The sequence below is a fragment of the Carettochelys insculpta genome, chromosome 20 (assembly GCF_033958435.1).
Source record: "Carettochelys insculpta isolate YL-2023 chromosome 20, ASM3395843v1, whole genome shotgun sequence".
NCBI classification, from domain to species: Eukaryota; Metazoa; Chordata; order Testudines; family Carettochelyidae; genus Carettochelys; species Carettochelys insculpta.
The window spans coordinates 8882352-8907204 of NC_134156.1; the positions used below are offsets into that span (position 1 = coordinate 8882352).

At 49.8% G+C, this 24853-nt stretch overlaps 3 protein-coding genes across 11 annotated transcripts in view; 2 read left to right on the forward strand and 1 right to left on the reverse strand.

Annotated features, from left to right (window-relative positions):
* The first annotated feature begins 536 nt into the window (after positions 1-536).
* MIF4GD (MIF4G domain containing) lies at positions 537-12819 on the forward strand. 5 transcript variants are annotated; one of them, XM_075014863.1, is made up of 7 exons: positions 1256-1430; positions 3085-3153; positions 5576-5709; positions 7308-7417; positions 8519-8674; positions 9559-9651; positions 10652-12819. In XM_075014863.1, exons 3-7 carry the CDS (start codon positions 5628-5630, stop codon positions 10877-10879), a joined length of 669 nt encoding a protein of 222 aa, XP_074870964.1. In that variant the 5' UTR covers positions 1256-1430; positions 3085-3153; positions 5576-5627; the 3' UTR covers positions 10880-12819. The 5 variants fall into 5 exon arrangements, with proteins under 5 accessions (XP_074870963.1, XP_074870965.1, XP_074870967.1 ...); XM_075014862.1 differs by lacking the exons at positions 1256-1430; positions 3085-3153 and adding an exon at positions 537-1079; XM_075014864.1 differs by lacking the exons at positions 1256-1430; positions 3085-3153 and adding an exon at positions 741-762.
* A 122-nt stretch (positions 12820-12941) lies between these two features.
* On the reverse strand, positions 12942-20022 carry MRPS7 (mitochondrial ribosomal protein S7). 2 transcript variants are annotated; one of them, XM_075014861.1, is made up of 6 exons: positions 19896-19994; positions 19623-19642; positions 17951-18142; positions 17264-17327; positions 14610-14777; positions 12942-13643 (listed from the first exon to the last, which is right to left on the reverse strand). In XM_075014861.1, exons 1-6 carry the CDS (start codon positions 19992-19994, stop codon positions 13422-13424), a joined length of 765 nt encoding a protein of 254 aa, XP_074870962.1. In that variant the 3' UTR covers positions 12942-13421. The 2 variants fall into 2 exon arrangements, with proteins under 2 accessions (XP_074870962.1, XP_074870961.1); XM_075014860.1 differs by lacking the exon at positions 19623-19642 and having other exon boundaries at positions 19911-20022.
* A 1739-nt stretch (positions 20023-21761) lies between these two features.
* GGA3 (golgi associated, gamma adaptin ear containing, ARF binding protein 3) overlaps positions 21762-24853 on the forward strand; it is a 35035-nt gene continuing 31943 nt past the window's right edge. For 2 of the 4 annotated variants that reach the window (XM_075014853.1, XM_075014851.1), the window contains exon 1: positions 21765-21892. Coding sequence is in view for 2 of the 4 variants with exons in the window: in XM_075014851.1 (XP_074870952.1) it covers positions 21853-21892 (40 nt within the window). In the remaining 2 variants the exon portion in view is untranslated. Of the gene's footprint in view, positions 21893-24853 lie in introns of all 4 variants that reach the window. The other 2 variants (XM_075014854.1, XM_075014852.1) reach the window with 2 other exon arrangements.

Sequence of the window (24853 nt, forward strand, 5' to 3'; positions counted from 1 at the left end):
CTGCGGTATAGACTGTGGTTGTGGGTGAGAATCGTCATAAGGTTGGGAGGTTGTCTTGCAGGGAGAGCAGGCCCGTCACCTAGGGCCTTCTGGAGTGTGGCATCCTGATTAAGGATAGGTTGTAGGTCTTTAATAATGTGTTCCGGTGGTTTGAGTTGGGGGCTGTAGGTGGTGTTCTGTTATTGGCTATTTTGGGCCTATCTTGGAGTAGCTGGTCTCCGGGTATTCATCTGGCCCTGTCGATTTGTTTTTTTTTCTCCTGGTGGGTAATTCAGGTTTATGAATATTTGGTAAAGATCTGGTAGTTTTCAATCTCTGCCAGTAGGCTCAGAGCGGATGCGATTGCACCTTGGCTGAACAGTGTAGAGAATCTGCCCCTACAGCTTCTGCGATTTATCTGCCCTGCCTCTAGAGAGGACTGCAGCTTTTCAGGGGGCAAGTCCCTATGGCCACAACGTCGCATTGAGACACAGCTGCGGATGAAGCCATTCGGAGCTCTTTGACTGGGAGCCACCACCTGAGTCAGAGGGAAAAGGACACGCCCTGACGCAGCACCCAAGTCGGAGGACGACGAAGGGAGGCGCAGAGTGGGCTGCGGGAGGTTGCGTAATTTCTGATTTCTCCCAGGCGGTGGCGCTGCTGTTTCACCACTCCCACGTCCCTCCTCCCTTCGGCTGCTAGGAAATGACCTAAGAGGAAACCCGCAGGTTTGCAATGGAAAGAATCCGTCAGACAACCACTGCCCCCCAAAGAAGCTGAAAAGTAAGAGCGGCCGCTGTGAGTTTCGGCCTGATCCTGCCAGCTGGGGTCCCGCAGGGCGCTGTCCTGGTGGAGGGGCGAATGCACGAAGGATGCCCATCCTGCATTTGCATTCCATGCTTGAGCTGCTGCCTTTCCTGCTCCTGCTGCTGCTGTTCTTGGCTCTGGGCTTTTTCCTGATCTACCTCCAAAAACCCGAACCTGACAGCAAGACGAATTAGGGCTGGGGGCGGTTCTTCCCTATGCCAAGGTACCAAAGATGCGAGCGCTCGAGTCCTGAAATAACCTCTCCGGGAGAGTGAAGAGAAAAGCTGGAGCAGGTTGGTGGTATTTGCAGACCTGGCGGGGCCGGGCTGCTCTGGTTAGTTTCGGAAACAAACCCGGGCCTGTTTTGGGTGGAGCAGTAGTTACTTTCGCATCCGGAATATTTCTCTGCGGGCTTTCTCCATTGCTGTCCTGGTTTTAAAGCAACCAAACGTCTAATTCCTTGGTCCCCTTCTAGGCTTTTTCTGTAAATTGTTTGGTATTTTTTCCCCACTCCGGGGAGAGAGTTTGTCATTTAAGGGTGGTCATAGTTGGAGACTTTTAGTTTTGATGCCTAAAATCATTTTTCTGTTAACCGGCTGAACTAACCTAGATCGATAGACTCCCAAACACAGGAGACACAGCAGGTACTTTCCTAATTGTTTTATTAGGATATCAGTGTAAATTTCGAACATGTCCCCTCGCCCCCCAATATTAGAAAAGTGTTCCTGCGTTGTCAGATCATACAGAAGTAGCTGTAGTTACAGACAAAGCAGAGGTGGAAAAATTACCTAAAAATTACCTGAGTGAAGGTGCAGCTGCTTTCACTTCTGGGAACTTGAGAACAATAAAGATGTGGCGTGTGTATGCATGCATGTGTGTACTTTTACTCAAGTAGTTTTCCAGAGGGATACTAGTGACCTGTACTTAAATACATTCCCCTCCCCATGCTGTACTTTTACTCAAGTAACTTTTTTGGGTACTACTTCCACCTCTGGAGACAAGCCCATAAAATAACCGTGATATGTATCAACTCACGGCAAGTTCTGGGTCTTAAAGCCCTTCTCTTAGATGAACTTTATACGTGCCAAATCCACACACATTGTAGGTAACCTAATCCTGGCAAGGGGAAAAAATCTCGTCTCCCTATTCTGTCTTGGGTATTCATGGTTCCCATTACCAAAGCATCCGAACCCCTCACCATTTTTAATGCATTTATCCTCAGCACTCCTTTGAAGCAGGACAGCCCTTTTATCTCTATTGTCCAGACTCCAGAGGGAGAACTGAGGCACAGAGTGTCTGTGACTTGCCTGAGGTCATGCAGGGATCCAGTAGGGGAGCAAGAAGCTGAACCTCTACCCAGGTCTTCTCAGTCCCAGGGTACCTCCCAACCCACAGGGACTGTCCTTTCTCTCTTTTGTTGTGGTTTTAATTGGAGTCAGCGTGTAGTTCCCTGTTTTGCTGCCATGTAAAATACAGCCCCGAGTGACTCATTGTTTCCCTGCCCACATCTGAGCCTCTGTGTGTGTGGGTAGTGACTTGAGTGAGTCCTGTTGTTCACTCTTGTTTGTATGTAGCCTTCACGAAGAGCCTGGTGTGGGGGAGGCTGGAATCGGACTGACAGGACATAGGTGCACTTGAGGTGGGGTTCTGACACCAGTGTTATCAAATAAGCCAAAGAACCAGCAATAAACCAAATTGCCTGGGAATGATGTTTGAGCAGGCTTAGACTAAGCTGAGTGCTTGCACGACTAGTAAGAGGGCTGAGCCTTGTTTCCAGCCAACGCACTTGACTTCTGGGTGTTCTCCCCACACACCTTCTGAAACACTTTCATTCTCTTCTGCCTGGAGAATGAGCAGCAAACATGATCCAGCCCAGAGGTCGGTGCTGGGAGACAGCGGCAGGGACCAAGAGGGGAGAAACATGGCTAAGTCCTTAGAGGGTTGGCTAAAAGAGAGGAAGTCTCAGGCTGGGGCATGACATGCCAGAGAGGCCAATTGAGGTGTTTGGAGTGTCCATCAATGGACAACCAACCTCATAACCATCGTGCGTGTCTGCCTCTGTCCATGTGTTCTTTTCCTGCCCAGCTGCTTTGCCCCAGGGACTGGAGTCATGCCACGAGGCTGCCACCAGCTCCGTTGGCTGCCATGTGCTGAGGTCAGCGAGCAGTGGGGCACCGGGACTAAGTGGCAGATATTTGAATGTAGTCAGATTTTGAGGGCCAAGAGGACCATTATAGTCCTCTAGTCAAATCTGCTGCATTGCAGAGGCCAGAGACCCTCACCCGTTCATTCCTGCAGAGAGACCATATGCCAGAGGTCACACGGTGGGGCATGCCCCTCTAAGGAGTCCGGAGGGACATTTGGGAGGTGAGTGGTAATGCCAAGTGGCTTGGGCTTTGGCTGTGGGTGGTGAGGCTCGGGGAGGGAGTGACACTTCCATCTCCTGGCCCACCTTAGTGGGTCACCCAGCCTGTGGGTCAGTGTCAATACCTCTGTGCCCAGTGACGGCTCTGGCCGCAGAGACCATCACAGGCACCCTCTGCCTGACTAACTTTAAATCCTTGTACTCCGGGTGGGGCGCAGGTCATCTACAAGTCTCCTGCGCTTCACTCTTTCTCAAGACAACACTTCTTGCTGACTCCAGGAGTACCCCAGTTGTTGTCCTTCACTCTCTGTAGACCATCACAGGTGCCCTCTCCTGCCCTGAAAACCCGAGTCTGGAGGTTCAGGTACTGGGGGGGGCTGCAACCTAAAATTGTAACTCACAAGGAGGGCTCAGTTCAAAAAGTGGACAACTGCTGCCACGTGTTGAGGTTGAGCCAGGTGTGTTTTGTTTTTTTTTTAATTCAAAAAAGGCGCTCAGTCTTGATTTAAAGATGCTGATGTTGCTTTCCCTGCTCCCCTTTTGTTCTGCGATCTTACCCTTGATGCTGCAGTGTCCCTTGCAAAAGAGAAGTGACGGGACAACAGGGCAGTAAATTGAATACCGAGTATTCATGACTGGTCTCCACAGGATATTCTCCCCCAGTATCCTGCCAGTGCTAGCCACTGTAAGATCCATGGATGGGCACAGCACTGGATTTTTACTATCAGGTCATCCATATTTGCTTTGATGGTTAATTGATGGACTGGTAAAAAGGCTGGTGGCCACCTCTCTATGGTGGGTGACCACCCAGGGGAATTGTATGTGTGTTAGCAATGGTGTGATGCGTCAGGGGAAAAAACAGTACTTGTAGCCCTCTGGTTTTATAGATCTGACTGCTCCAAGCCATGTTATGTTGTTAGATGCATGAGAAAACAGTGTGTCTTGGACATCTTGCAGGGGGCAGGGAGTGGGTGGCAGCTGCAGGTGTACAGAAAGGTGTGATTCTCCACACTCTGCTCCCTAGAACAGTGCCAAAAAATAGTCTCAGCAATTTAGATATGTACGTTGTCTCACTGGCCTTCTTCTCACTAAGCCCTGATAGCTGCTTCCTGGGCTGTTTGTACAGTGACTGTGTAATAATAGCTGTGGAATTCTCATGAGCCAGCAAAACCCACTGAACGCTTCACTTAGACATTTGCCCTGCCAGTGTTTGTGACCCAGATCACCACAGCCCTGCAACAAACGTTTGGTGCCGCACCGACTGGTCTCACATTAGGTAAGGGGATGTGCATGTGTAAGGATGACTTCCCTGCAGATAATCATGCAGAGGAAAACCCAGGAGTCACTAGGATCGTTTTGTACCAGGAAGAATAGTGTGAGGTCTAAAGGAAATGAGGGACTTAGTAATGTTGCATAATTTGCCGGCTGTCTCTGTTTGCCACTCTGATGCAGCCCCTCTGAAGTCAATGAGTTTGGCCTGGTTCTGTGCGAAAGCAGCTCTGACAGTGCAGGAGGAAGCAGACTGAATAATCATCAGTATGTGTTTGAGTCTCCTGTGTCTGAGCAAAATCAGGTGAATTGTGGGTTCAAAGCTGCATGCACGCAAATGAATCAGCAGATCCGAGCCATGTTCTTGTGTGTATTTCCCTGTGTCAGGCTCAGGCTGTTTCTCCCTTTGAAAGGTGTTTTGGTTGCCATGGGTGAGCTGTTTGTTTCGGAAGCCGCAGATCAACAGTTTAAACAGCTTTTTATATCAGAAAATATGTGAGCCACCCATCACTGTTCAAAGGCCCCTGGTTAAAGTGTAGCAGAGGGCACGGATTAGTAGTGATAGTTTCACAGAAGTGGGGGTTGGAGTCTGGACAAATTTTTCAACCCCCAAATAACCGAATGCTCTTCACATAGAGACGTTTTCCCCCATATTTTATTGAAGGAAATTTAATGTACAAAATATTTCCAGGGCCATGTGCATTTAATCCTCTTCTCCATCCTGGTTAATCTGCAAGCATCGCAATTCGTAGCTTTCCTTGCTATTGGCAACGACATGCAGCCAGTTACGCGAGTTGCTTTTCCTTCGGGTATTTCTTAGTAAGGTACTTTAGGTCTCTCTTGGAAAATAGCACCTCTGAAATTACAGTGATTTTTGCAATGGTCACCACACCGCCACCCAGATTGCCAGCTTTCCCATTCACTTTAATTCGTTCCTGCAAGAACTGCTCAAAGTTGGCTTCATCCCATCTTTGACAGGATGGGTGCAGTCCGTAGTAAACTTTAGGGCCTCCTTCTTTTTTTGCCGCCTTTCATCACAGGCACCATGTCAGCTGCTGAATTGGTTAACCTATACAGTGCTTCAGCAAAACAAGCACCTACGCTTATCTCCGCCCGTCTCACTTCCTAACTAAACCATGTTTGATCTCTTCCCAGGGTTTGACACTACCAGCCAGTTCCCTAACTGCACTGTTGGAGCAGGCCAGACATGGGAGACTCGGGCAGAGAAGAGTATAAGATACAGTCATTCGACACCGAGACACAGCAGTTATTGAAAACAGCTCTCAAAGGTCAGCAGGCATCACTTTCCAGCCCCTATGCCATGGCTTCCGGGCCCAGTCTGGCTGGCAGATCGTGTCTGAACATCCAGGTGCCATTTTGTCTTGTTAACACCGATGGAACAGGAGGATGATGGGTTTGGTCCTGCTTAGGGCAGGGGGCTGCACTTGATGGCTTTTTTAGGTCTCTTCCAGCTCTGTTGTTCTATGATTACGTCAGAAATGCCATTGGGCTGCTGTTTGGCCCCCAAGGCCTTTTCCCCACCGTGCCTGTGGTAGCGCTGGAACACGTAACGTCTGCTCCTTGCCACCTTCACCCTGAGGCCTCAGGCACAGTTATGTGAGTTCAGTTGCAGATTGTGGAAAGGAGTATTCTGTAGGGGCGATCATCCTGCTGCTCCTGTGTCCTCAGGCTGTCTCCTTTCCATCCACGGACCATCCCTCTATCCGTTCTTCCCCCAATCCCAGATTCTGCTCTCCCCCACTACTATCCCACCCCGCTAGTCCTGCCCCAGCTCCTACTGGTCCCCTCATCTCTATTCTATCTGCTGTTCTCCGAGTCATCCCTAGCAACTTCTCCTTCCCCATTGACAAATAACACCCTCCAGTTCCCAAGTCTGCACTCCCACTCCTCTTCCACCCCCACTTTCCTTTACTCCTGTCCAACCCGCTTGCATTGCCTTCTGCCCCCCACCCCACCCAGGCCTGTATATTCTCCCATCCAGTGTACCCTCTAATCTTATCCATCCATGTGCAGAATACATTTTATATGCACAAAGGCATGTGTGAATGTGCACCACCGAGAGAGAGAGACAACCTAGCTGTGGGCACACTGCTAATCAGCTGGGCAGTGTACACAGAACACGGCTCCCATCCTCCCCCGCATCTCTGTATATCTCTCACCCTCTGGCACCTGCTCCCTTTCTGCTTTTACCCAACTGTTGCTCCTGTAATCTCCGTTTCTCCCCACCCCATTCTCATTCCTTTGCATTGCAGTCAGGGTTTCCTTCTCCTGGGCCCAAGAGCAGGGGGAGCATTGAGATCACAAGGGAGCGTGTCTGCTGCTGAGTGCCCTCTGGCAGCCAGGAAAAGCATTGTGGGGAGAGTCCCCTGCACACCCAGGCTGAAGCGTGCTCAGTGCAGCCACAAACAATTTCTCTACATGTTCTTAAAAACCAGTGCTGGGGAGTCCACAGCCTCAAGGGGCAAAGCCAGCCCTGCTGCGCAGCCAGAGCATCTGTATTCTAAGCATAATGAAAAATTGCCCATTCGGCTCCAATTTAAATTAGCCCCCTACTTTCACTCTTTTCCTCTTTCCCCTCCTCTTTGTTGTGACTGATTCTTTGCCAAAAGGGGCTAAGCACACTCCGAAGACGCCATCCCTCCGGTAGCTTGGAGGAGGCTACAGCAGGTGAGTTAGCTGCCTGCAATCTTTGGGAGGTGGGGGGAGCCTGAGTTCTTGCCGCATGGTAGCACAGCACCCTCCCATGTGCACCGTGGCTGCTTTCCTAGCCTTGTCAAGCATGAGCTTGGAGTGTGTGACGTGGGGAACGTGTGCAGTGACGGGAAGGGAATATACAGTACTGATGGAATCGCCACTTCCCCTGCAGACCCCAGCGGTGTGGACCTGGAGAAAGTGGCCAATATCATTGTGGACCAGTCCCTCAAAGACTGTGTGTTCAGTAAGGAGGCTGGACGCATCTGTTACACCATTATCCAGGTGAGAGGATGTCAACACGCTGATGGCAAATCCATAGTGAGTCACGCAGCCTGCCCATCTGGATCACGACTAGTACTTGTGGGTATCCTGGCGTCTTTTTTTCGGCGAGCTGGTTGAAAGACATTTAATAGCCAGCTTTATATAGGAATGGTTTTGGACAGCTTCTAACTGTGAACTCCATTCATGTAGTCGCACAAATCTTTGTGTTAGTTACCAACACAGCTGGTCACCGAACTCTAGAAAATGCAGAGAGCTTGTAATCTGCGAAGCACTTTACTAGCACTGGTGAGTTTTCAATGCCACCCTCTAGAGGAGTATCTTCCCCTTTCCAAAGAAAGGGAAAATTCAGAGACAGAAGGAAAGACTTGCAACACTTCATGCAGGGAATGTAGCCCAGCACCTCCTTCCTCCCAGTTCTGCATTCTGACCACCAGACAAGAGCAGTTTCTTGGGCTGAACTGCAAGACGGTCCCTTGTTTTGGGGTGGTGACCTTCCTGGCAGAGGAACTTGTCCAACGTATTGAAATGACTTCTTCCCAGGAAGAAGGCTGGCTTGTGAAATTTTGCATGCCAGGAGGAGATTCTCTAGCTTCAGGGTGGCGTTGAGCTAGAGAAAGAGAGTGGGAAGGCATGTGCAGGCCATGACAACAACGTCCACTCCACATGTGGTTGGACTTAGCTATTATCTTTCTCTGTATGAGGATGTCAAGTATTGGAGGGGTAGCCGTGTGAGTCTGGATCTGTAACAGCAACGAAGGGTCCTGTGGCACCTTATAGACTAACAGAGAAGTTTTGAGCATGAGCTTTCGTGAGCACAGACTCACTTCATCAGGTGCTGGTCTTGGAAATCTGCAGGGCCGGGTATTTATTTATTTATATTTATTTATACTTGGCCCTGCAGATTTCTAGGATCAGCATCTGATGATGTGAGTCTGTGCTCATGAAAGCTCATGCTCAAAAATTTTCTGTTGCTCTGTAAGGTGCCACAGGACCCTTCGTTGCTGTATGAGGATGGGAATCTGATAATGAGTGATTTGTAAAGAACCTAACTCTGGGTACCCACACCCTTCCCCCATTATTCTCACTGTTCTGGGGTCCTAGGCAGAGAGCAAGCAGGCAGGCCAGAGCATTTTCCGGCGGAGTTTGCTCAACCGACTGCAGCAGGAGTATAAGGACCGGGAAGAACTGCGTGCCCGTTCACCGCAGGCATGGATCTGTTATGTCAACTTCATTTGTAACATCTTTGACTATCTGAGGGTAAGGCACCTATGTGGAGGACATCCTGATCTGTTGTCTCGTGGCTAAAGAGGGTCTGAAACAAACCCTGCCAGTGGTAGGGGCAGGAGCTTGGAACCTGGTGTGAATTCTGAGTTTTTTGGCTAAGCTCTCAAAATCTTGGGTGTGAACCCCTCCTCTGCGTGGGCTGGGGATCTGTCTTCAAACATCACAGTTCAGGACTTCACTAATCATTAGGTTGCCCTCTGCATATTGGAGGCCTTTGCTTACTATTCCCTTTATCAGTAAAGCAAGGGATGAGGGAAGAGTTGTCAGTCTGTAGAGCTGAGCGAACAATTCTGGGCAAACAAACCCTGAACAAATGTAGCATCCCTCACAGCTCCTGGAACAGGGACACATGCCTTTGTTCATCGCTTGGCACCCATGTGCTAAATTCAAGGCCCATTGGTTAGTTGTGATTGGTTGGGTAAGTTGCATGGTATCATTTCCTGTTCCCTGACTGGATGGGTGCTAAAGTCCTCCCAGCATGAATACTGGCTTTGTGCTCAGAGAATGCACAGGCTCTGATGCTGGCAGGCAGTGAACACATTTGAAGTGTGGTGGAAAAAAAAAGTGTATTTAATTTTAAAATATAAACAAATATTTTGGAAGATGTTTTTGCATCACTTCCCCTTCTCTGTTGGTACCTTTGCCACATGCAAAGATCACTGGTGCCTCTGGCAAAGGGAACCATGTCTATAGGGTCTCTTAGGCAACTCCAGCCAACAGGCCCTTGGACCCAGAGTGACACCGTGACACCTTTCCAGGGGAGCCATTCCCCTTCCATTTTACAGTTTTTAAAAAAATAAATAAATAAAACTCCGCCTCTACTCATGAGCTGATGTGTGCCCACTGCCCATTCACAGGTGAACAACATGCCCATGATGGCGCTGGTGAACCCAGTTTATGAATGCTTGTTCCGACTGGCACAACCCGACAGCCTGCGGAAGGAGGAGGAGGTGAGTGCTGGTGAGATGCTAACCTGCAGGGAGTGTGTATGGCCAAGTGACCAGCAAAAGTACTCTCCTATAAGAGCTGCTGAGAAAGGTTCAAACCTAAGTCTGGAACTAAGCTGGGGACACGGAACTTTTTCCCCCTTGTACCGATTGTAAGTGGAGTGGGAGCAGGGAACAAGGGAAGCTTGTCAGGTGGGAAGTTCCCTGCAGCCCCAGGATGGAGGAACTATGGAGATGCCGATGCTTCCAGAGTTAAGTTGCTATCACACTTCCATTTCTCTCCCAACACAAACTTTAAGGTCTAATTCCAGCTTTGTCTGACTGAAGTAGCTGTGCAGTGATCAGTGATTGTGAAAGCCAAAGGCACCGAAACAACCAAGGGGTTGTTATAAAGTTAATCAAACATGAATTTTGCTTTACTTCACTGTACTCCCTGTCATTCTACTAAAAAACATACCTGTCAAACCCTCGGCCACACCACCTTCCTGCTCACAGTGCTGGTGCTGCTGTTCTTCGTTGGGAGCAACTGACACAGTCAAAAGAATCTAAATCATCCTGGAGACAGCCTGGTCCAGACATTCTGTCTGTTCAGGTGCTTATACACACCCATTTAAGGAGCTCTGGGAAGATGTTGATTCAGCATTTCCCACCTACTGGGAGCCTCAACAGGAGTTGATGCAGCTCTAATTGTCTGAATTGCTGCCAGCATGTTTCTTCAGCAATTTCATGTGTGAAGCTCAGGGATCTCATGGGCACCCCTGCTTCCCCAAAGCAGCTATCAATATCCAGCCCTCTCCAGAGCATCCAGGTTCCTAGTCACTACCAGAGACTGATGCCAACGGTTTAAGGAAACTGGATATGGTAGAAAGAAATACAAGAGATCAGTGTGGAGAACCAGCCTGGATTAATTTAGAGGTGATGGGGAAGGAACTCTATTTAGAAATACCGTAGACCCAGCCTCGCATGTTTTTAAGGCTCCCTCCCTCCCCTTTCCTCTCTTAAGGTGGACTGCCTGGTGCTGCAGCTGCACCGCATTGGAGAACAGCTGGAGAAGATGAACTCCCAGCCAATGGATGAGCTCTTCTCCCTTCTCAGAGATGGTTTTCTCCTGCAGGAGGGGCTCAGCTCCCTCTCTCAGCTCCTGTTGCTGGAGATCATAGAGTTCCGGGCTGCAGACTGGAAGATGACAGCTGCGGCTCAAAAATACTATTACAGTGAAGTCACAGATTAACTCTTCCACAACCAGAACTAACTTAGCCAGGCTCACATAGCTTCACCTGGCCCTTTCACCAGCAAATGTCACACACACAATTTCAGATATTTTAAATTAACTTTTTTCTTAAGAGGATTTATATTGTTTGTGCCCCGTAGAACCTTTGTACTTTGCTGAATTGCAATGAGAGACACCTTGATAGGGGAAAAGGTGTAGGAGGTGAGAGAAGTTTTAACCTAGTCAGAATTTCCACTGTTTGTTTATGGCTGATGATAACACACAAACCATCTAATCAACTGTACCTAAAGATGAACAGCTTAAAACAGCCTTTTGTAGAAGCCAGAAAAGCACAGATGCTGGGTTTATACCAACAGCTCTTCTGTGCCAACTCCATCAGCCACCAACAGAGCTGAGACAAGTGGAAGGAAAAGCTTTCACAGCTTGTTTGGAAAACTGCCCTCTGATTAACTGCCCTGTGGACTCTGGCCCACAACACACAAACCAAGCCTTAAACAGTCGTCCAGGATGAGTCTCATGCTCCCTGTGAAATCAATGGGAGTACGATCACAGCAACTTCCATAGGGCTGGAAGGGACCTCAGGAGGTTATCAAGTCCAGGCCCCTGCCCAAAGCAGAATCAACCCCAACTAAGTCATCCCTGCCAGAACTTTGTCAAGCTGGGACTTAAAAACCTCTAGGGATGGAGATTCCACCACCTCTCTAGGTAATGCATTCCAGTGCTTCACCATCCTCCTGGTGAAAGCTTTTCCTAATATCCAGCCTATCCCCTCTGTAACTTGAGACCATTGCTCCTTATTTTGCCATCTGTCACTACTGAGAACAGCCTCTCTCCATCCTCTTTAGAGCCCCCTTCAGAAAGTTGAAGGCTACTATCAGATTGCCCCTCACTCTTCTGCAAATTAAATAGGCCCAGATCCCTCGGCCTCTTCTCGGAGGTCATGTGCTGCAGCCCCTAAATTATTTTCCTTGCCCTCCACTGGACCCTTTCCAGTGCATCCACATCCCTTCTATACTGGGGGGCCCAAAACTGGACACAGTATTCCAGATGTGGCCTCACCTGTGCCGAATAGAGGGGAATAACTCCTCTAGACCTGCTGGACATGCTCCTCCTAATGCACCCCAATATGCCATTAGCTTCCTTGGCTACAAGGGCACACTGTTGACTCATATCCAGCCTTTCAACCACTATAATCCCCAGGTCCTTTTCTGCTGTGCTGCTGCTTAGCCTGTCGGTCCCCATCCTGTAGCAATGCTTGGAACTGAGACCTTTACATGGCTAATCTTATTTCCCACCCCCACCCCCGCCCCGCCCTCTGGCAGGTTTGGTGCCTGTGGACGGCAGGCACCAGTACCTGCTCTTGGAGGAAAGAGAAGTGACCAGTATATATCATAGTAGTGATTCCATTGCACTCATGTATCTAGAAACTGTTTTCATAAGTTTTATATAGTCACCACTATAAATTGTTTTTGGGGGAAAAAAATCTAATGAATTTCAATATTGTATATTTCTGATGATAAAAGGGACAGGCAAAAAGGGGAAATAAGTGTTCTACTGAGGCTTTTTCTAATAAAAGTTTTCCACTAATGAACACCACATTTTCTCTCCCCACAGAGCTCTTGCTTTGTAAGGTTTCTAGGAAGTTGCTACAAACGTGGCATGAAGATCTCTTCTATAAGATTGCCCTGTGTTAGTCTTCCTTGGGTGGAGAGTGGCCTTCGTTTGCAAGTATAGGGTAGTTGAGAGAACACAATTAGATTTTTAAATCAAAACAGTGGCCAAGGTTTGTCCTACTCGATTTTTTTCCATCCTCTGCATCAGACCACGAGTCTTTCCTTTGCAGTGAGGAGAAGCGTTCTGTGCTTTTCAGCCAAAGGATGACAGGTACAGAAGTGGAAGCAGCTCTTCAAGAGAACAAGCTTTCAACTGTCTAGTTGAGTGTAGGTGAGAAAGCATCTCCTAGGAGAACACCACTTCCTATGGCTAATAAATATCACTGCTCCACAAGAGTGATGGGCGTCAGTGCAAAACTCTGAGGCAGACACACAAACTCAGAATGTAGTTAGAGGATGATGAAGTTCCATTTTTATTTTTTCATTAACATCCAGATCACATGTGCTCATTCGAACAATGATTCTGCTAAATGACAGTATTGCAACAGTCTAAAATTCAAACTGAGCTCTGTCTGTGGCGCTGATACACAGGAAAGAGTATTTGCAATGCAGAACCGAATCCAGCTTGCTCTCTTGGCTTGGATTCTAACAAGAGTAAAAAGGTGTTTACCATGTGAGTAGAATGATTTGACAACAAGCCCTCCACTCCCACAGAAAGCAGGTACCTTATACAGTGTTGCTGAGGAACACTTTTGAGATGAAGGTTTTGTGGGTGCATTTCCCATCCTGATTTTTCTCTGCTTAAGGACACAGCCTAGAAGTCACTAAGAGTAGACAGTCTGCTTCTTCACAGGTCTGGCTCCACAAATATAAGGGTGGGAGGAATTCTTGCTGTCATAAGGCAAGGTTTCTTGTTCTCAGGCCGTCCTCTATAGCCAGCGATAGTGCGCGTAAGCCCGGTTAGCCTCGGCCATCTTGTGCATGTCATGCTTTCTCTTGACCACAGGGCCCTCGTTGTTGAAGGCCTGCAGTAGTTCCTGGGCTAGTTTTTCATGCATGAATGTCCGATAATGCTTATTCTCTCTGCACTCAGTAATTAACCACTTCATGGCCAGGAAGCGTTTCCGATTGTCGTGCAGAGCGATTGGAACCTACGGGACATTTAAGCAGCAACACCGTTAAGATGCTTTACTCCACAATAGGCCCATATGCTGAAATACTATTTTTCCAGTTGTTTAACACTCCCTGATGATTCCAAATAAAGTGACTGGTGCAGGGACAGAAGGGAAGTGACTAACTCTAGCCAAGCACATGAGAGTTCAGCCTTGGTTAAACCTACTCTGACTCCAGTTAGAACAAACTGTCTGCCTCTATCAAACCTGCCAAAGAGCAGCAGCCACCTCTTGTGATGAGAGGGAAAGTTCCATTTTGTTCTTGGCCTTGCTTCAGAGATGCCACCTATGGGCTGTTTTTTGTGATGTAGAGCTATAGGAACTTGACCAAACTATTTTCTACATGTCTTTGATCAAGTAGCAGAGGGCAGTAATTTGTTGGCTGAATAGAAGGTTGGTGAAATGCTCCAAATTTCATTCATCCCATAAGATACCCAGGTAGAAATAGCTCAGCAGGAGAACTGAAGAGGGAGCCTCTGCCCTGGCTTTAAATAAAACAAGGCATCTGTACGAACCTTTTGTGCATGCTAATCCTGCTCTAAAGGGGCTGAGCTGCTCCAGCTTAAACGGTTTACACAGAGGCATCGTGGTTTAGTGAATAAGACACCTGACTGGGACCCCAGAGACCTGGTGGATTTCTTGGATTTGCTACTGATCTGTAACCATGGACATCTCCCTGTACCTCAGTTTCCCTCCCTTGACATTTTATCCATTCAAACTGCAAGTGATTTGGGGCAGGAACTATGTTTAATTACAGATAAATACAGTACTTGGCACAACGGAGCTCAGATTTTGGCTGGGGTCTTTAGTTGCTATTATAATACAGATAACAAAATAGTTCTACTTCCAAGGGAGATGCAAGCATGCTGGGGAGAGGTGGGAGGGACACTGGTAGTTTTGCCTTCCTTTCCAATTCTTCCTAGCCCAGGCTGGCCTTCTGCTTACCTGATACGTTTTGCCGCCTTTCTTGATGTTGCAGAGCCCAATGATGGGCTTGCAGTTTTTCAGTGCCTGATGGAAGATGACATAAGGGTTGCACTCAATGCTCTCCCTCTCCTCCTCAGAGGCTTGATGATATTTCTCAATCTGCTTCCTCTTAATGGCTTCTAGGGTCTGAATACAAACACAAGGAAACAGATGCTCATGCTCCTCTGTGTACAGTCACCTTCTCTACCAAGCGCACTCCACTCCAGTGTGAAGGCAGAGTCAGGACAATTTCAGATGCACCCTCCCTTCATTTGAAAAATCTGAGCCTTGGAAAGTGCACACTGCCGCACTTACAGTGGGCCAATAGGACGCACTCTTGAGCAGTGACAGGTTTTACTTCGAGGATGGGCAATAATTTTTGATGGGGGGAGGGCCATGCCAAGAATTTGGTAAATGGTCAAGGGCCGCACTCTTCCATGATATTAATGGAGGCGGTGCAGGGTCTGAGGTGGAGGATGGGTGCAGAAGGGAGCTTGGGGTAAGGAATTGGGGTGCAGGAGGGGGTGTGGGATCTGGAAGGGAATTTGAGTGATGGAGGAGATTGTAACCTGGAGCGGGGGACTGTAATGCAGGGTCCAGAAAGGGGTATGGATGCAGAAGATTCTGACCTGGAGAAGGGGTGCAGGAGGAAAGGCAGGGCCTTGGAGGGGATTGAGACCTGGAGGAGGGGGTGCAGCTGGAATTTGGGTGCAAGGTCTGGGATGGGAGGTGACATGGAGGTGGGGTGTAGGGGTGGGGACGGGTACAGGAACAGGTATAAAGGATTTGAATTACATGGGAGAGGGCACAGGAATGGAGTGAGGGTTGGGAGGCATGGGGGTGGTGCCAGCGGCAGGCTCTGGCAGGAAGGCACTTACCTCGGTAGCTTCCAACCAGCAGCCTAGCAGGTTCCTTATCTAGGGTCCCTGCCTTACATGCCCTGAACTGAACACTGCAAGCCGGGGGGTGGGAGAGGGGTACTTCACATGCTGCCTGTCCTGCAAACAGGCAGCTCCTATTGGTCAGAAACTAGCTAATGGGAACTGCAAGATTTTGCTGGGGGCAGAGGCAGTGTGAGAAGCCAGTCCCCCCTTCACCTGGCTCAGTGTTCACAGAGCCTGTGGCTGGCATTTCTGAGCGTGGGATAGGGCCTGCTCCTGGCACCCGCCCCCCCTCCATGCCTCCCAACCCAGGACAGGGGCGGGATAGGCAGGGAACCAGCTGAGGCTCCCACAGGTCAGAGCCAGTGGCTTGGTGGGCTGGATGCAGCCCAGCAATTGGATTTCCCCTGGCCCAGTTTTACTCAATTCTCTCTTGCCAGCTTACGCCAAGTTTCCACACTCAGACACATTCCCTTGCTGGAGTTCAGTACTTACTGATTTTTCTCTCATATAGCCCATTGGTGGTTGTGAAGGATAGCAATGACAACCCACAAATGGGGTATCAGAGAGGACATAACGGTACCAGCCCTGCCCCCCTCAATTTCCAACCTCCTATGAGATTTACCAAGATTCACTTCAAGCTCCTTAGTGTATCAATTTACATATCATGCTGCATCTAGTAATTATCTGATCAACTTATACCCACCAATTCATGTTGACTGTGGAGAATGCACTGCCCTTTACAGCACCACTGCATGAAGTCCAGAGCATGCACCCTGAACTAGGAAACCTGAACCTCATTAAGGTGGGGCAATTCTGTACTGAGAGGCAATTGGAAGGCTTCTAGACTTTTGCTCTGCACCAATTAATGCCAGAGGGATGCAGCCTGGTACAGTGAAAAGTCAGACATACCCAAAGAGGCAAGATGCCTGGTTCTGATGCCTGGCTTTGACACAGTTGTCTTGCCTGATTTTAGGAAAGTCACTTGACTTCTCTGTCTCATAGCTACCACCTGTGATATCTGCATAGTGATACCCCTTCTTTGTGAAGAGATCAGAGATCTTTGGAAAAGAGTGCTAAGTATTAATCTTATACACAGGAAGTTATTAGGGCTGTCAAATTCTTCTCATAAACTCTGTTTTCAGTTTATTATAACTTGGCCAAATTGCAACTGTTCAGGCTGAAATTTAGGGGAAAATCTGTATCCAGAACAGTTCTAAAAACAAGGCTAGGAAAAAAATGCCCATGTTAAGAAAATTTTAGCACCCTTTCCTTTAAGCTTTAGTGCTCCTTTGCTTTGGAACAGGGATTTCAAATTTGGAAGATGGGTGGCCTTTGTGGTCGGGATAAACCCAAATGTGGCCAATGTATAAACCAGTGGAGAAAACTGCAACTTGCACATTCTCATAGACACTTGCTCAAGCTTAGCAATTAATTCCAGCTGCATTAGGCACACTCCAGGCCAAGGCCAAGTAAGACTTTCTCTGCAACCATAGCTCTCTGCTGCTGTGGTCTCTGTCAGCACTAGGCACCAGAACTGAGAGCAGTGAGCTTGTCTCTCCTATATTATCAATGACTCCTGCTTGACCCAGGCAGCCTGGCAAAGAAAGCAGCTTGATTTTATTTGCAGAGAAGACAGGCAGTCTTACTTGTGGCATGTCATAACTTCTGAGTGCTCCCTTTGCATTCTTAAAAAGGTTATTTCGGTGCAGTTTGTGTGTAACAGTTAACACACGAGAGTCCAGTCCTCACCTGTGTCATAATGGATCTGGCCAGAACCTTGTTTCCTCCCTTCATCATTATGTTGATGAATTTACTGCAAGCATAAAACCAAACATTACACAGGCGGAACTTTGCTTCCAGCACCAGAGGGTCCTAATTTTGTTGTTCCTGTGATTAAATCCCAGCCCTCCTAGATTTTGGGTGGCTATGCTCATCTTTAACCACTATTATTCAATGACATAGGAAGAAGTTAATCCAAACAGAGGAATTACAGAGTAATTTGAAAGCAAAACGCAGCCTGGCAGATAAAGGTTGATGTGGGACAAGGAGAGGACACAACAATGATTCTATGTCTCAGCCAGAATGAGCTCAGAAGCAGAACACTGTAATACACCCTCCATTACATTGTTTCAAAAGAAGGTATATTTATTCAAAATTTAAAACACCAAATCCCTATCCAGCTAGAACTCATTAACAAACCTCCCCATCCAACTCATACACCACCCTCACTCTCGAGAGCAGGAGAGAGAATTCTGTGGACAGGATCGTGTTAGGTGCTGACCTCTAGCAGTCTGCTGGGCTTGTGGCATTTCAACACTTCCGAGAAATAAACCCAATCCTGCTTCCACTGAAGTCAATGGCAAAACGCCTGGTGATTTGAGTGGAAGTAGGATCCTCGAGACCCGGTTAGTGTTGTAATGGAGAATGTTTTCTGACCTGATCACAGGGTCACTGAACACAGAGCTAGTGACATTAGATGGGGCAGCTTTTATGGGTTGGACGGCTTTGAGCTCCTGTTGTGTCTTCTCCTCCTCAGACAGCTCCTGCAGGGGTTTGCGGTACACCTCCTTGTTCACTTCTGGTTCAAGGTACCTGGGGCTATAACGACTCCATCTCACCTGGGTCAGCCTGCAAACAGCAAGATGGGTGAAGAGGCTTGTAAACTGGCATTTCTATCATTCAGTCTGGCTCACCAAGTCTATCTCCAGCCTTATGGAACAAGTCTTGGAATGGACATGCTAGTCCCAAGGGCTCTAAAGTTTGAAAAGAACTGAAGACCTGATACTATGAGGTTACAAGTACCATCAGTTCTCATTAGCTTCAACAGAAACATCTTGATTAAAGAGTAATGTTATTTTAATATTTTCAAGAGATGGAGAGGAGCATTTCTTATAAATAACTTCTCTGTAAAAAGCAAAAGGTATATTAACATATTTCATTCAGGGGACCTACATACTTTCCTTTTAGTTACTCTTAATGGGAACTCTGGGTACCTCTGGATTCTACCACCAAAGCCTCTCCAAATAATCTGTCCATGAATGATCTACTCAGAATATAATCCACAGAATATTCAATGCAAAAGAGTTCAATTCTAGGAGCAATTTAAAATTCTGATCTCTTTAACTTCAATGGAAATAGGATCAGGCTCATTGTTTACAGAAGGTCACCAATGAGGAATTATATGGAAAGATACACCCAAAAGAGAACATGCTACAGAAGGTTATAAAACAAAAGCTATAACTATTTGGGCATATTTGCAGAATGAACGACGAATGAAAAATCAAGACCCTGGTATTCGGCATAACGGACAGTTTGAATAGGAGAGGCAGACCCCCACAAAGAATGGGAAGGTGATATAATAAATTGGTGCGGAACTAGTCTACAGAAACTAAGCCATTCTACACTGAATAGGGAAAGATGGAAAGGAATAGTGAGAGAGGCATCAGACACCAACAGGCCCTGAGCCCACGGTTACTGATGATGATCATCGTTGTTTACAGTTAGCTATGTATTGACCGTTATTATAGTAATTAAAAGTACACATAAAAATGCCAATAGTAAAACCAAAACAACTGAAGTTCATGGAAGACATTTAACAAAACTGGCAGCCCTGCACATTAACATACAAAATCTCCAGCTGAGCTATATTGCTCTGATCACAAGTATCAGAGAGGTAGCTGTGTTAGTCCGTACCTTCGAGAACAACGAGATGTCCTGTGGCACCTTATAGACTAAGATATTTTGGACCATAAGCTTCTGTGGGCAAAGAACCACTTCATCATGCCCACGACAGCTGATGCTCCAAAATATCTTAGTCTATAAGGTGCCACAGGACTACTTGTCGTCCTGCCTTGATCAGAGTTACCCTGCAGCGGTCAAGGCGTTTTCAGAGAGCCCAACAAGAGGGCGCAGTGCGTTAAAAATGCAGAGACAAGGCAACAGCCCTCAGGAGGAAAGATCCCGATCCTGCAACCGGATCTGTGCGGGTGGTGCACGTCCGCGCCCGCCTCAGTGCACGTAACAAAATGCATTCCACGCACGGACTGAAAAAGACGGAGCCGCGGGATGCCCCATAACGCCTGTGTGTCTCCACCCCCGCCCGCTACGCCCCAGAGCCCACAGCAGGGACTCAGCAGGGGGATAGGGTCGGGGGGCTGAGGCGAAGGGCAGGGCCGGGGGACAATCTCTCCCTGCTCCGCTGGGGGCTGGGCACCCCGCTGCAGCGCCGAGGGGGGCGCGCCCCGCAGCCTGCACACAGGGTCCGCAGGGTGGTTCAATGGCTCGGAGCGCGCCCCGGCCTGACGGTCCCAGCGCCCCTGAACGCCCCCTTCTCCCGCCCTGCTTCAGGCGCCCCGCAGAGCGGCCCGGCCCCTCCCTCAGCCGCCGCCCTCCTCACCCGGGCAGCCAGGACCGCGCGGGAGTGGCCAGCCCACGGCCCAGCGCCTCGAGCCGCCGCGCCATGGGAGCCGCCATCTTGCATCCGGGTTCCGTCGGCCGGCCCCGGTCGGAGCCTGCGCCGCCGTCTCTCGCCCCCTCTGCGTCTTCAGGGGCGGCGCTTTGCCCGGGCAGCTGGGAGGGAGGGTCGTTGGTCTTACCCGTCGCCATCTCGGTCGGACCGGTACAGCCGGACCCCGCTGCGGCGAATCATGTCCGGTCCGTCCGGTCCGGGGGAGTTGGCACTACCACGAACACCCCCGCCCCGTGTATACTCCAGTGGTGTGAACGAGCGGGCCTGATTCTTCTCTGCTAACAGCTTCGTTCCAGTGCAACTGCATTGACCTGGCCGGAGCGTGGCCTGGCTTACACCGCAGGCGGGAGGCGGGGGGGCTCTGCTTACCCCTCCTCACAGCTTTCAGCGCAGGCAGCCGTCTGGCAGCGGTTCTCACGCTGTGGGTCAGGGCCAGGGCCGGCAAGACTTGCCGGGACCCAGAGGGGAAGCCTGGCCTGATCTAAAGAGAAGCAGCCCTGTAGCACCCTACAAACTAACCAAGGTATTTATTGGGTGAGGAGCGTTCATGGCTTAGACCCCATTCAGATTCAGTGGTGGGACTCAGGCTGTACCCCGAGCTGCCCCCGCAGGGTCACAGCAAGGCTGTCTCCACTCCACACCTCGCAGGTACACAGTGACGCTGTTGTGAGAAGCGGCACGTGGGGCTATTAAGTTTGAGAACCCCCGGGCTAAGCAGTAACAGGGTAGTCCTCCCCATGGGCCTTGAGCCAGCACAGCGCTCTTTGGAAACAACTGGAGCACCCGGGGCCTCTTGAGTTTCTTTCCCGTAGAACGCTAGTTCTATAATCTGTGCTTTTAATGCCACCTGATGTTTTGGTAGAATTAAATGTAAGTCTATCTTGTGGTTACTGTTTACGCCACTGGCATCATACCACACCACAAGTTAGATTTCAAGTCCTAAACATGCGTTTTCTATATGCAAGCGATTTGCATCTACTGGGTTTTGAGCCAAACTTTGGGAGTGAGTCACTCTGGTCCTGCAACTGGAGCCATACAGGTACAGGGTCCACTGATGGGGATGTACCTGCCAGGAAGAGGCCTTGGTTTTCCAGATAAGATTAATAAAATAAATACAACCAAATCACAGAAGAGGCTGGGGTTCCATTTGAGACAGGGTTTTGACCCTTTATGTTCATGCTGTGGGTAAGAGAACCCAGACAGACCCTGGGCCATGAGTTCAGGGACCAACTTCTCACGTTCAAAGCTCTGCTGCTGAGACTCAGTTCAGGGGTCAGCTCAGCTGCAAGCAGGCATGCACACTGGGGTGACCGGATCGCAAGTGTGAAACATTGCGAAGCGGCGGGGAGTAATAGATGCCTATATAAGGCAATTCCCCGACTGTCATAACTGTCCATATAAACTTGCAAAAACAACAAGAAGTCCTGTGTCACCTTTTGGAGCTTGTGCTCCAAAAAAACCTGTTAGTCTATAAGACACCACGGGACTTCCGGCTGTTTTTGCAGCTACCAACTAACCCGGCTGCCTGCCTGGCCGATGCATACAAAATCGGGACCTCTGGGCACCCTCCCGCACACTGGCCCGGCACAGCCACGGCCACGGCCACCTCTGGGGCCTGTTGCAGAGGGAGGCGCTGGTTGCTGTGAGTAAATCAGACCAGGCCTGGCTCAGCCCGGGGCGCTCTGGGCGCACACAGCCCAGTGGGGCAAAGGGGGTTGCCAGCCCCATTCGCGCTGGTGGGGGGCTGCGGGGAACCTCATGGAGCCCCAGCACTAGAGGGGCCGCCCCCTCCCTCCTCAGCGCCCGCCCCTCCCGCAGCCCAGCGCCGCTCTCGCGCGGCCGGGGCGGAGTCTCGGGCCCGGCCAGCAACATGGCGGAGGCGGAAGGAGAGAGTCTGGAGTCCTGGCTCAGTGAGTAACGCTCCGTCCCCGTCCCCGTCCCCCTGCCCCCAGCTGACTGCTGCCCCCCCCCCCCGCCTGCCCCCCGCCCTACACCCATCACTGCCCCCTCCCCGCCTGCCTCCCGCCCTACACCCATCACTGCCCCGTCCCCGCCTGCCTCCCGCCCTACACCCATCACTGCCCCCTCCCGCCCTACACCCATCACTGCCCCCTCCCCGCCTGTCTCCCGCCCTACACCCATCACTGCCCCTCCCCGCCTGTCTCCCGCCCTACACCCATCACTGCCCCCTCCCCGCCTGTCTCTCGCCCTACACCCATCACTGCCCCCTCCCCGTGCCCCCTGCCTGCCTCCACTGCCCGCCTGTCTCCCGCCCTACACCCATCACTGCCCCCTCCCCGTGCCCCCTGCCTGCCTCCACTGCCCTCCTGCCTCCCGCCCTACACCCATCACTGCCCCCTCCCCGTACCCCCTGCCTGCCTCCCGCCCTACACCTATCACCGCCCCCTCCCTGTGCCCCCTGCCCGCCTCCCTCAACTGCCCGCCTGCCTCCCGCCCTACACCCATCACTGCCCCCTCCCTGCCTCCACCGCCCACCTGTCTCCCACCCTACACCCATCTCCCTCCCCATCCTGTGCCCCCTGCCTGCCCCTGCTGCCTGTCTGTCTTCTGCCTTACACCCATCACCGCCCCCTCTCTGCTCTTGTCTCCTGCCTTACATCCCATCACCATGTCCCCTGCCCGCCTGTCCCTCGCCTCATACCCCATCACCACCCCCTCCCTGTGCCTCTGGCCTGCCCCTGCTGCCTACCTATCTTCCTCCTTACACCCCATCACCATCATTCCTCCATGTGCCCCCTGCCTGCCTCTGCTGCCCCATACTCCCTTGCCCACTCTATACCCTCCCAGCCTCTGGCCAGTCCTTCCCACCCTCACCCATGCCTCCTCCACCCAAGCCATATGAAACACACCTACCAGCAGTGGGATGGAATAGACAGGGATTGTCTGAGTGTGTGGATGTCCAGAGCCTTCTGGTCTCTGGCAGAGGGAAGTGGCAGTTGATGCATGTATCATGCTTGCTGTTCCATAAGTGATGTACCAAGTACTTGTCTGTTGCAGTTGGGGGTTTTATCCTATGTGTTTGTCATTTGCTGCCCATTTTTCTGAATCTTTGGCAGGTTCTCTAATAGCCCAATTCTGTCTCTGCTGCCCCCCCACCAGTTATGCACAGTCTTGCCTCATTATTTTTAAAACAAAAGTCTCTGATCACTCCTGATGGCTTGACCTATCTTGTGCCCCTCCCTTCTTTTTCCATTGCTTGTCTGCCATCTCCACCTACTTGACCCACTTGGTTGCTCCTTGTTCTCTCTCACTGCTTGGCTTTCTTCCCCACTCTCTGTCTCCTTGCCACTCACTTCCTGTCACTCCTGTGCTCAACTGTGCAGTCTATTCCTGCTGCTGAAGGGACTGCATACTCACCAGGTAATACGAGAGGAAGTTACTCTGTAGACTGTTTTCTGCTGGAAGGAAGAGGGGTTGTTATGTATTCATACTGGAAGGGACTGATTCTCCCTTCAAAAATATACCCAGCAATAAGTTATGCAACTGATTATTCAGTGTGCTCATTGGCTGTATGAGAGAAACCCAGAGCTACAGGGGGCACAACAGCAGCTCTGGCCTGTTATTTGGTGATTCATTTGTGAACCAGAAATTCTCTCCTCATTCCCATCTCTTTCAGTTTATCAGTTCCTTGGCAATAAAAGATCAGCAATCTCCCCATCGCTAAGTTGCATGTGGTTTGGCTTCTTATTTGCTAAATATACTGTATTAGGTTGTCTCACAATTTGTAGCTTTTGTAGGCCAAGCTCATTGCATTCATCCATTTCCTTCAACTCTGTATGTCTCTTTCCCACCCTCCTCAATATCGGAGGCTCCCTGTAATGCCACCCCCCACCCCCCGCTTTGCCAGAGGCTGTGGGTGTGCCCTCACGTGCCAGTATTTTTCCTACGTCTGAGATTTCCATGTTCTCCTGCCCCAGTGACAGGGCCTCCAAAGCCTGTGGTTCCCTTCTTTCCCAGGGGCAGAGGTCTTGAGTCCCTCCCCTCATGCCAGGAACTGTGTCCCACCACCATCCAGATCACTGTCCCCCACTTGTCTCAGGGAGCCCTCCCATTCTGCCTTCCCATAGTAGAGGCTGCAGGGGGTGGGGAGTACAGTTTCCTTGTGCTCTCCTGTTTCCCTATGAAGGAATCTGTGTTCCCTGTGCTGTCTTCTGCACACTGTTATTTCTGACTGGGGGGTAAATCACTCAGGCTGTAAGCCTGTTAAACTCTATTGGGAAAATAGTTTTGCTGGGATGTCTTAATTGGTGTCATCAATTTGTGTCTTGGATCTATAGACAATTAGTGACCTAGTTGAAGCGCCTGGGTGTATTAGTAAGCTGCAAGGGGTTTCATGTGCCTACCAGTTCTGCCTTCCAGTTTTTACTGGAAGCAATTGGAGTTCTGCCCATTGATGCTTAGAATATTCTCCATAGTTTTGGAATAGCTGAGATGCACCATTCCAAATTAGTGTATTAGACACACGGTAGAAAAATGCTGTGCTGTCTAAAAGTTAAATGTAGGCCCTCACTTTTTGGCCAACTACAATGTGCCAAATTGTACAATTTGTCTTAGTTCACACCTAGAGAAATTTCACAGTAAAATCAGCTGTATATTGTTTATAGCCGTGTTGGTCCCAGGGTAACAGAGACACAGGGTCATTTACTGGACCAGCTTCTGCTGGAGAAAGAGAAACTGTCAAGCTGCATAGCAGTAGCACCAGTTGGTCCAATGAAAGATACAGTTTCACCCACCTTGTCTCTTTAATATATTGTACTGGCGTGTTACAGTAGGGGTGCGAGGCAGTAACCCCTGCCTTATTCAGATTATTTCTCAGTAGGACTTACAAGCTTCCGATGAAAGAGATTTAA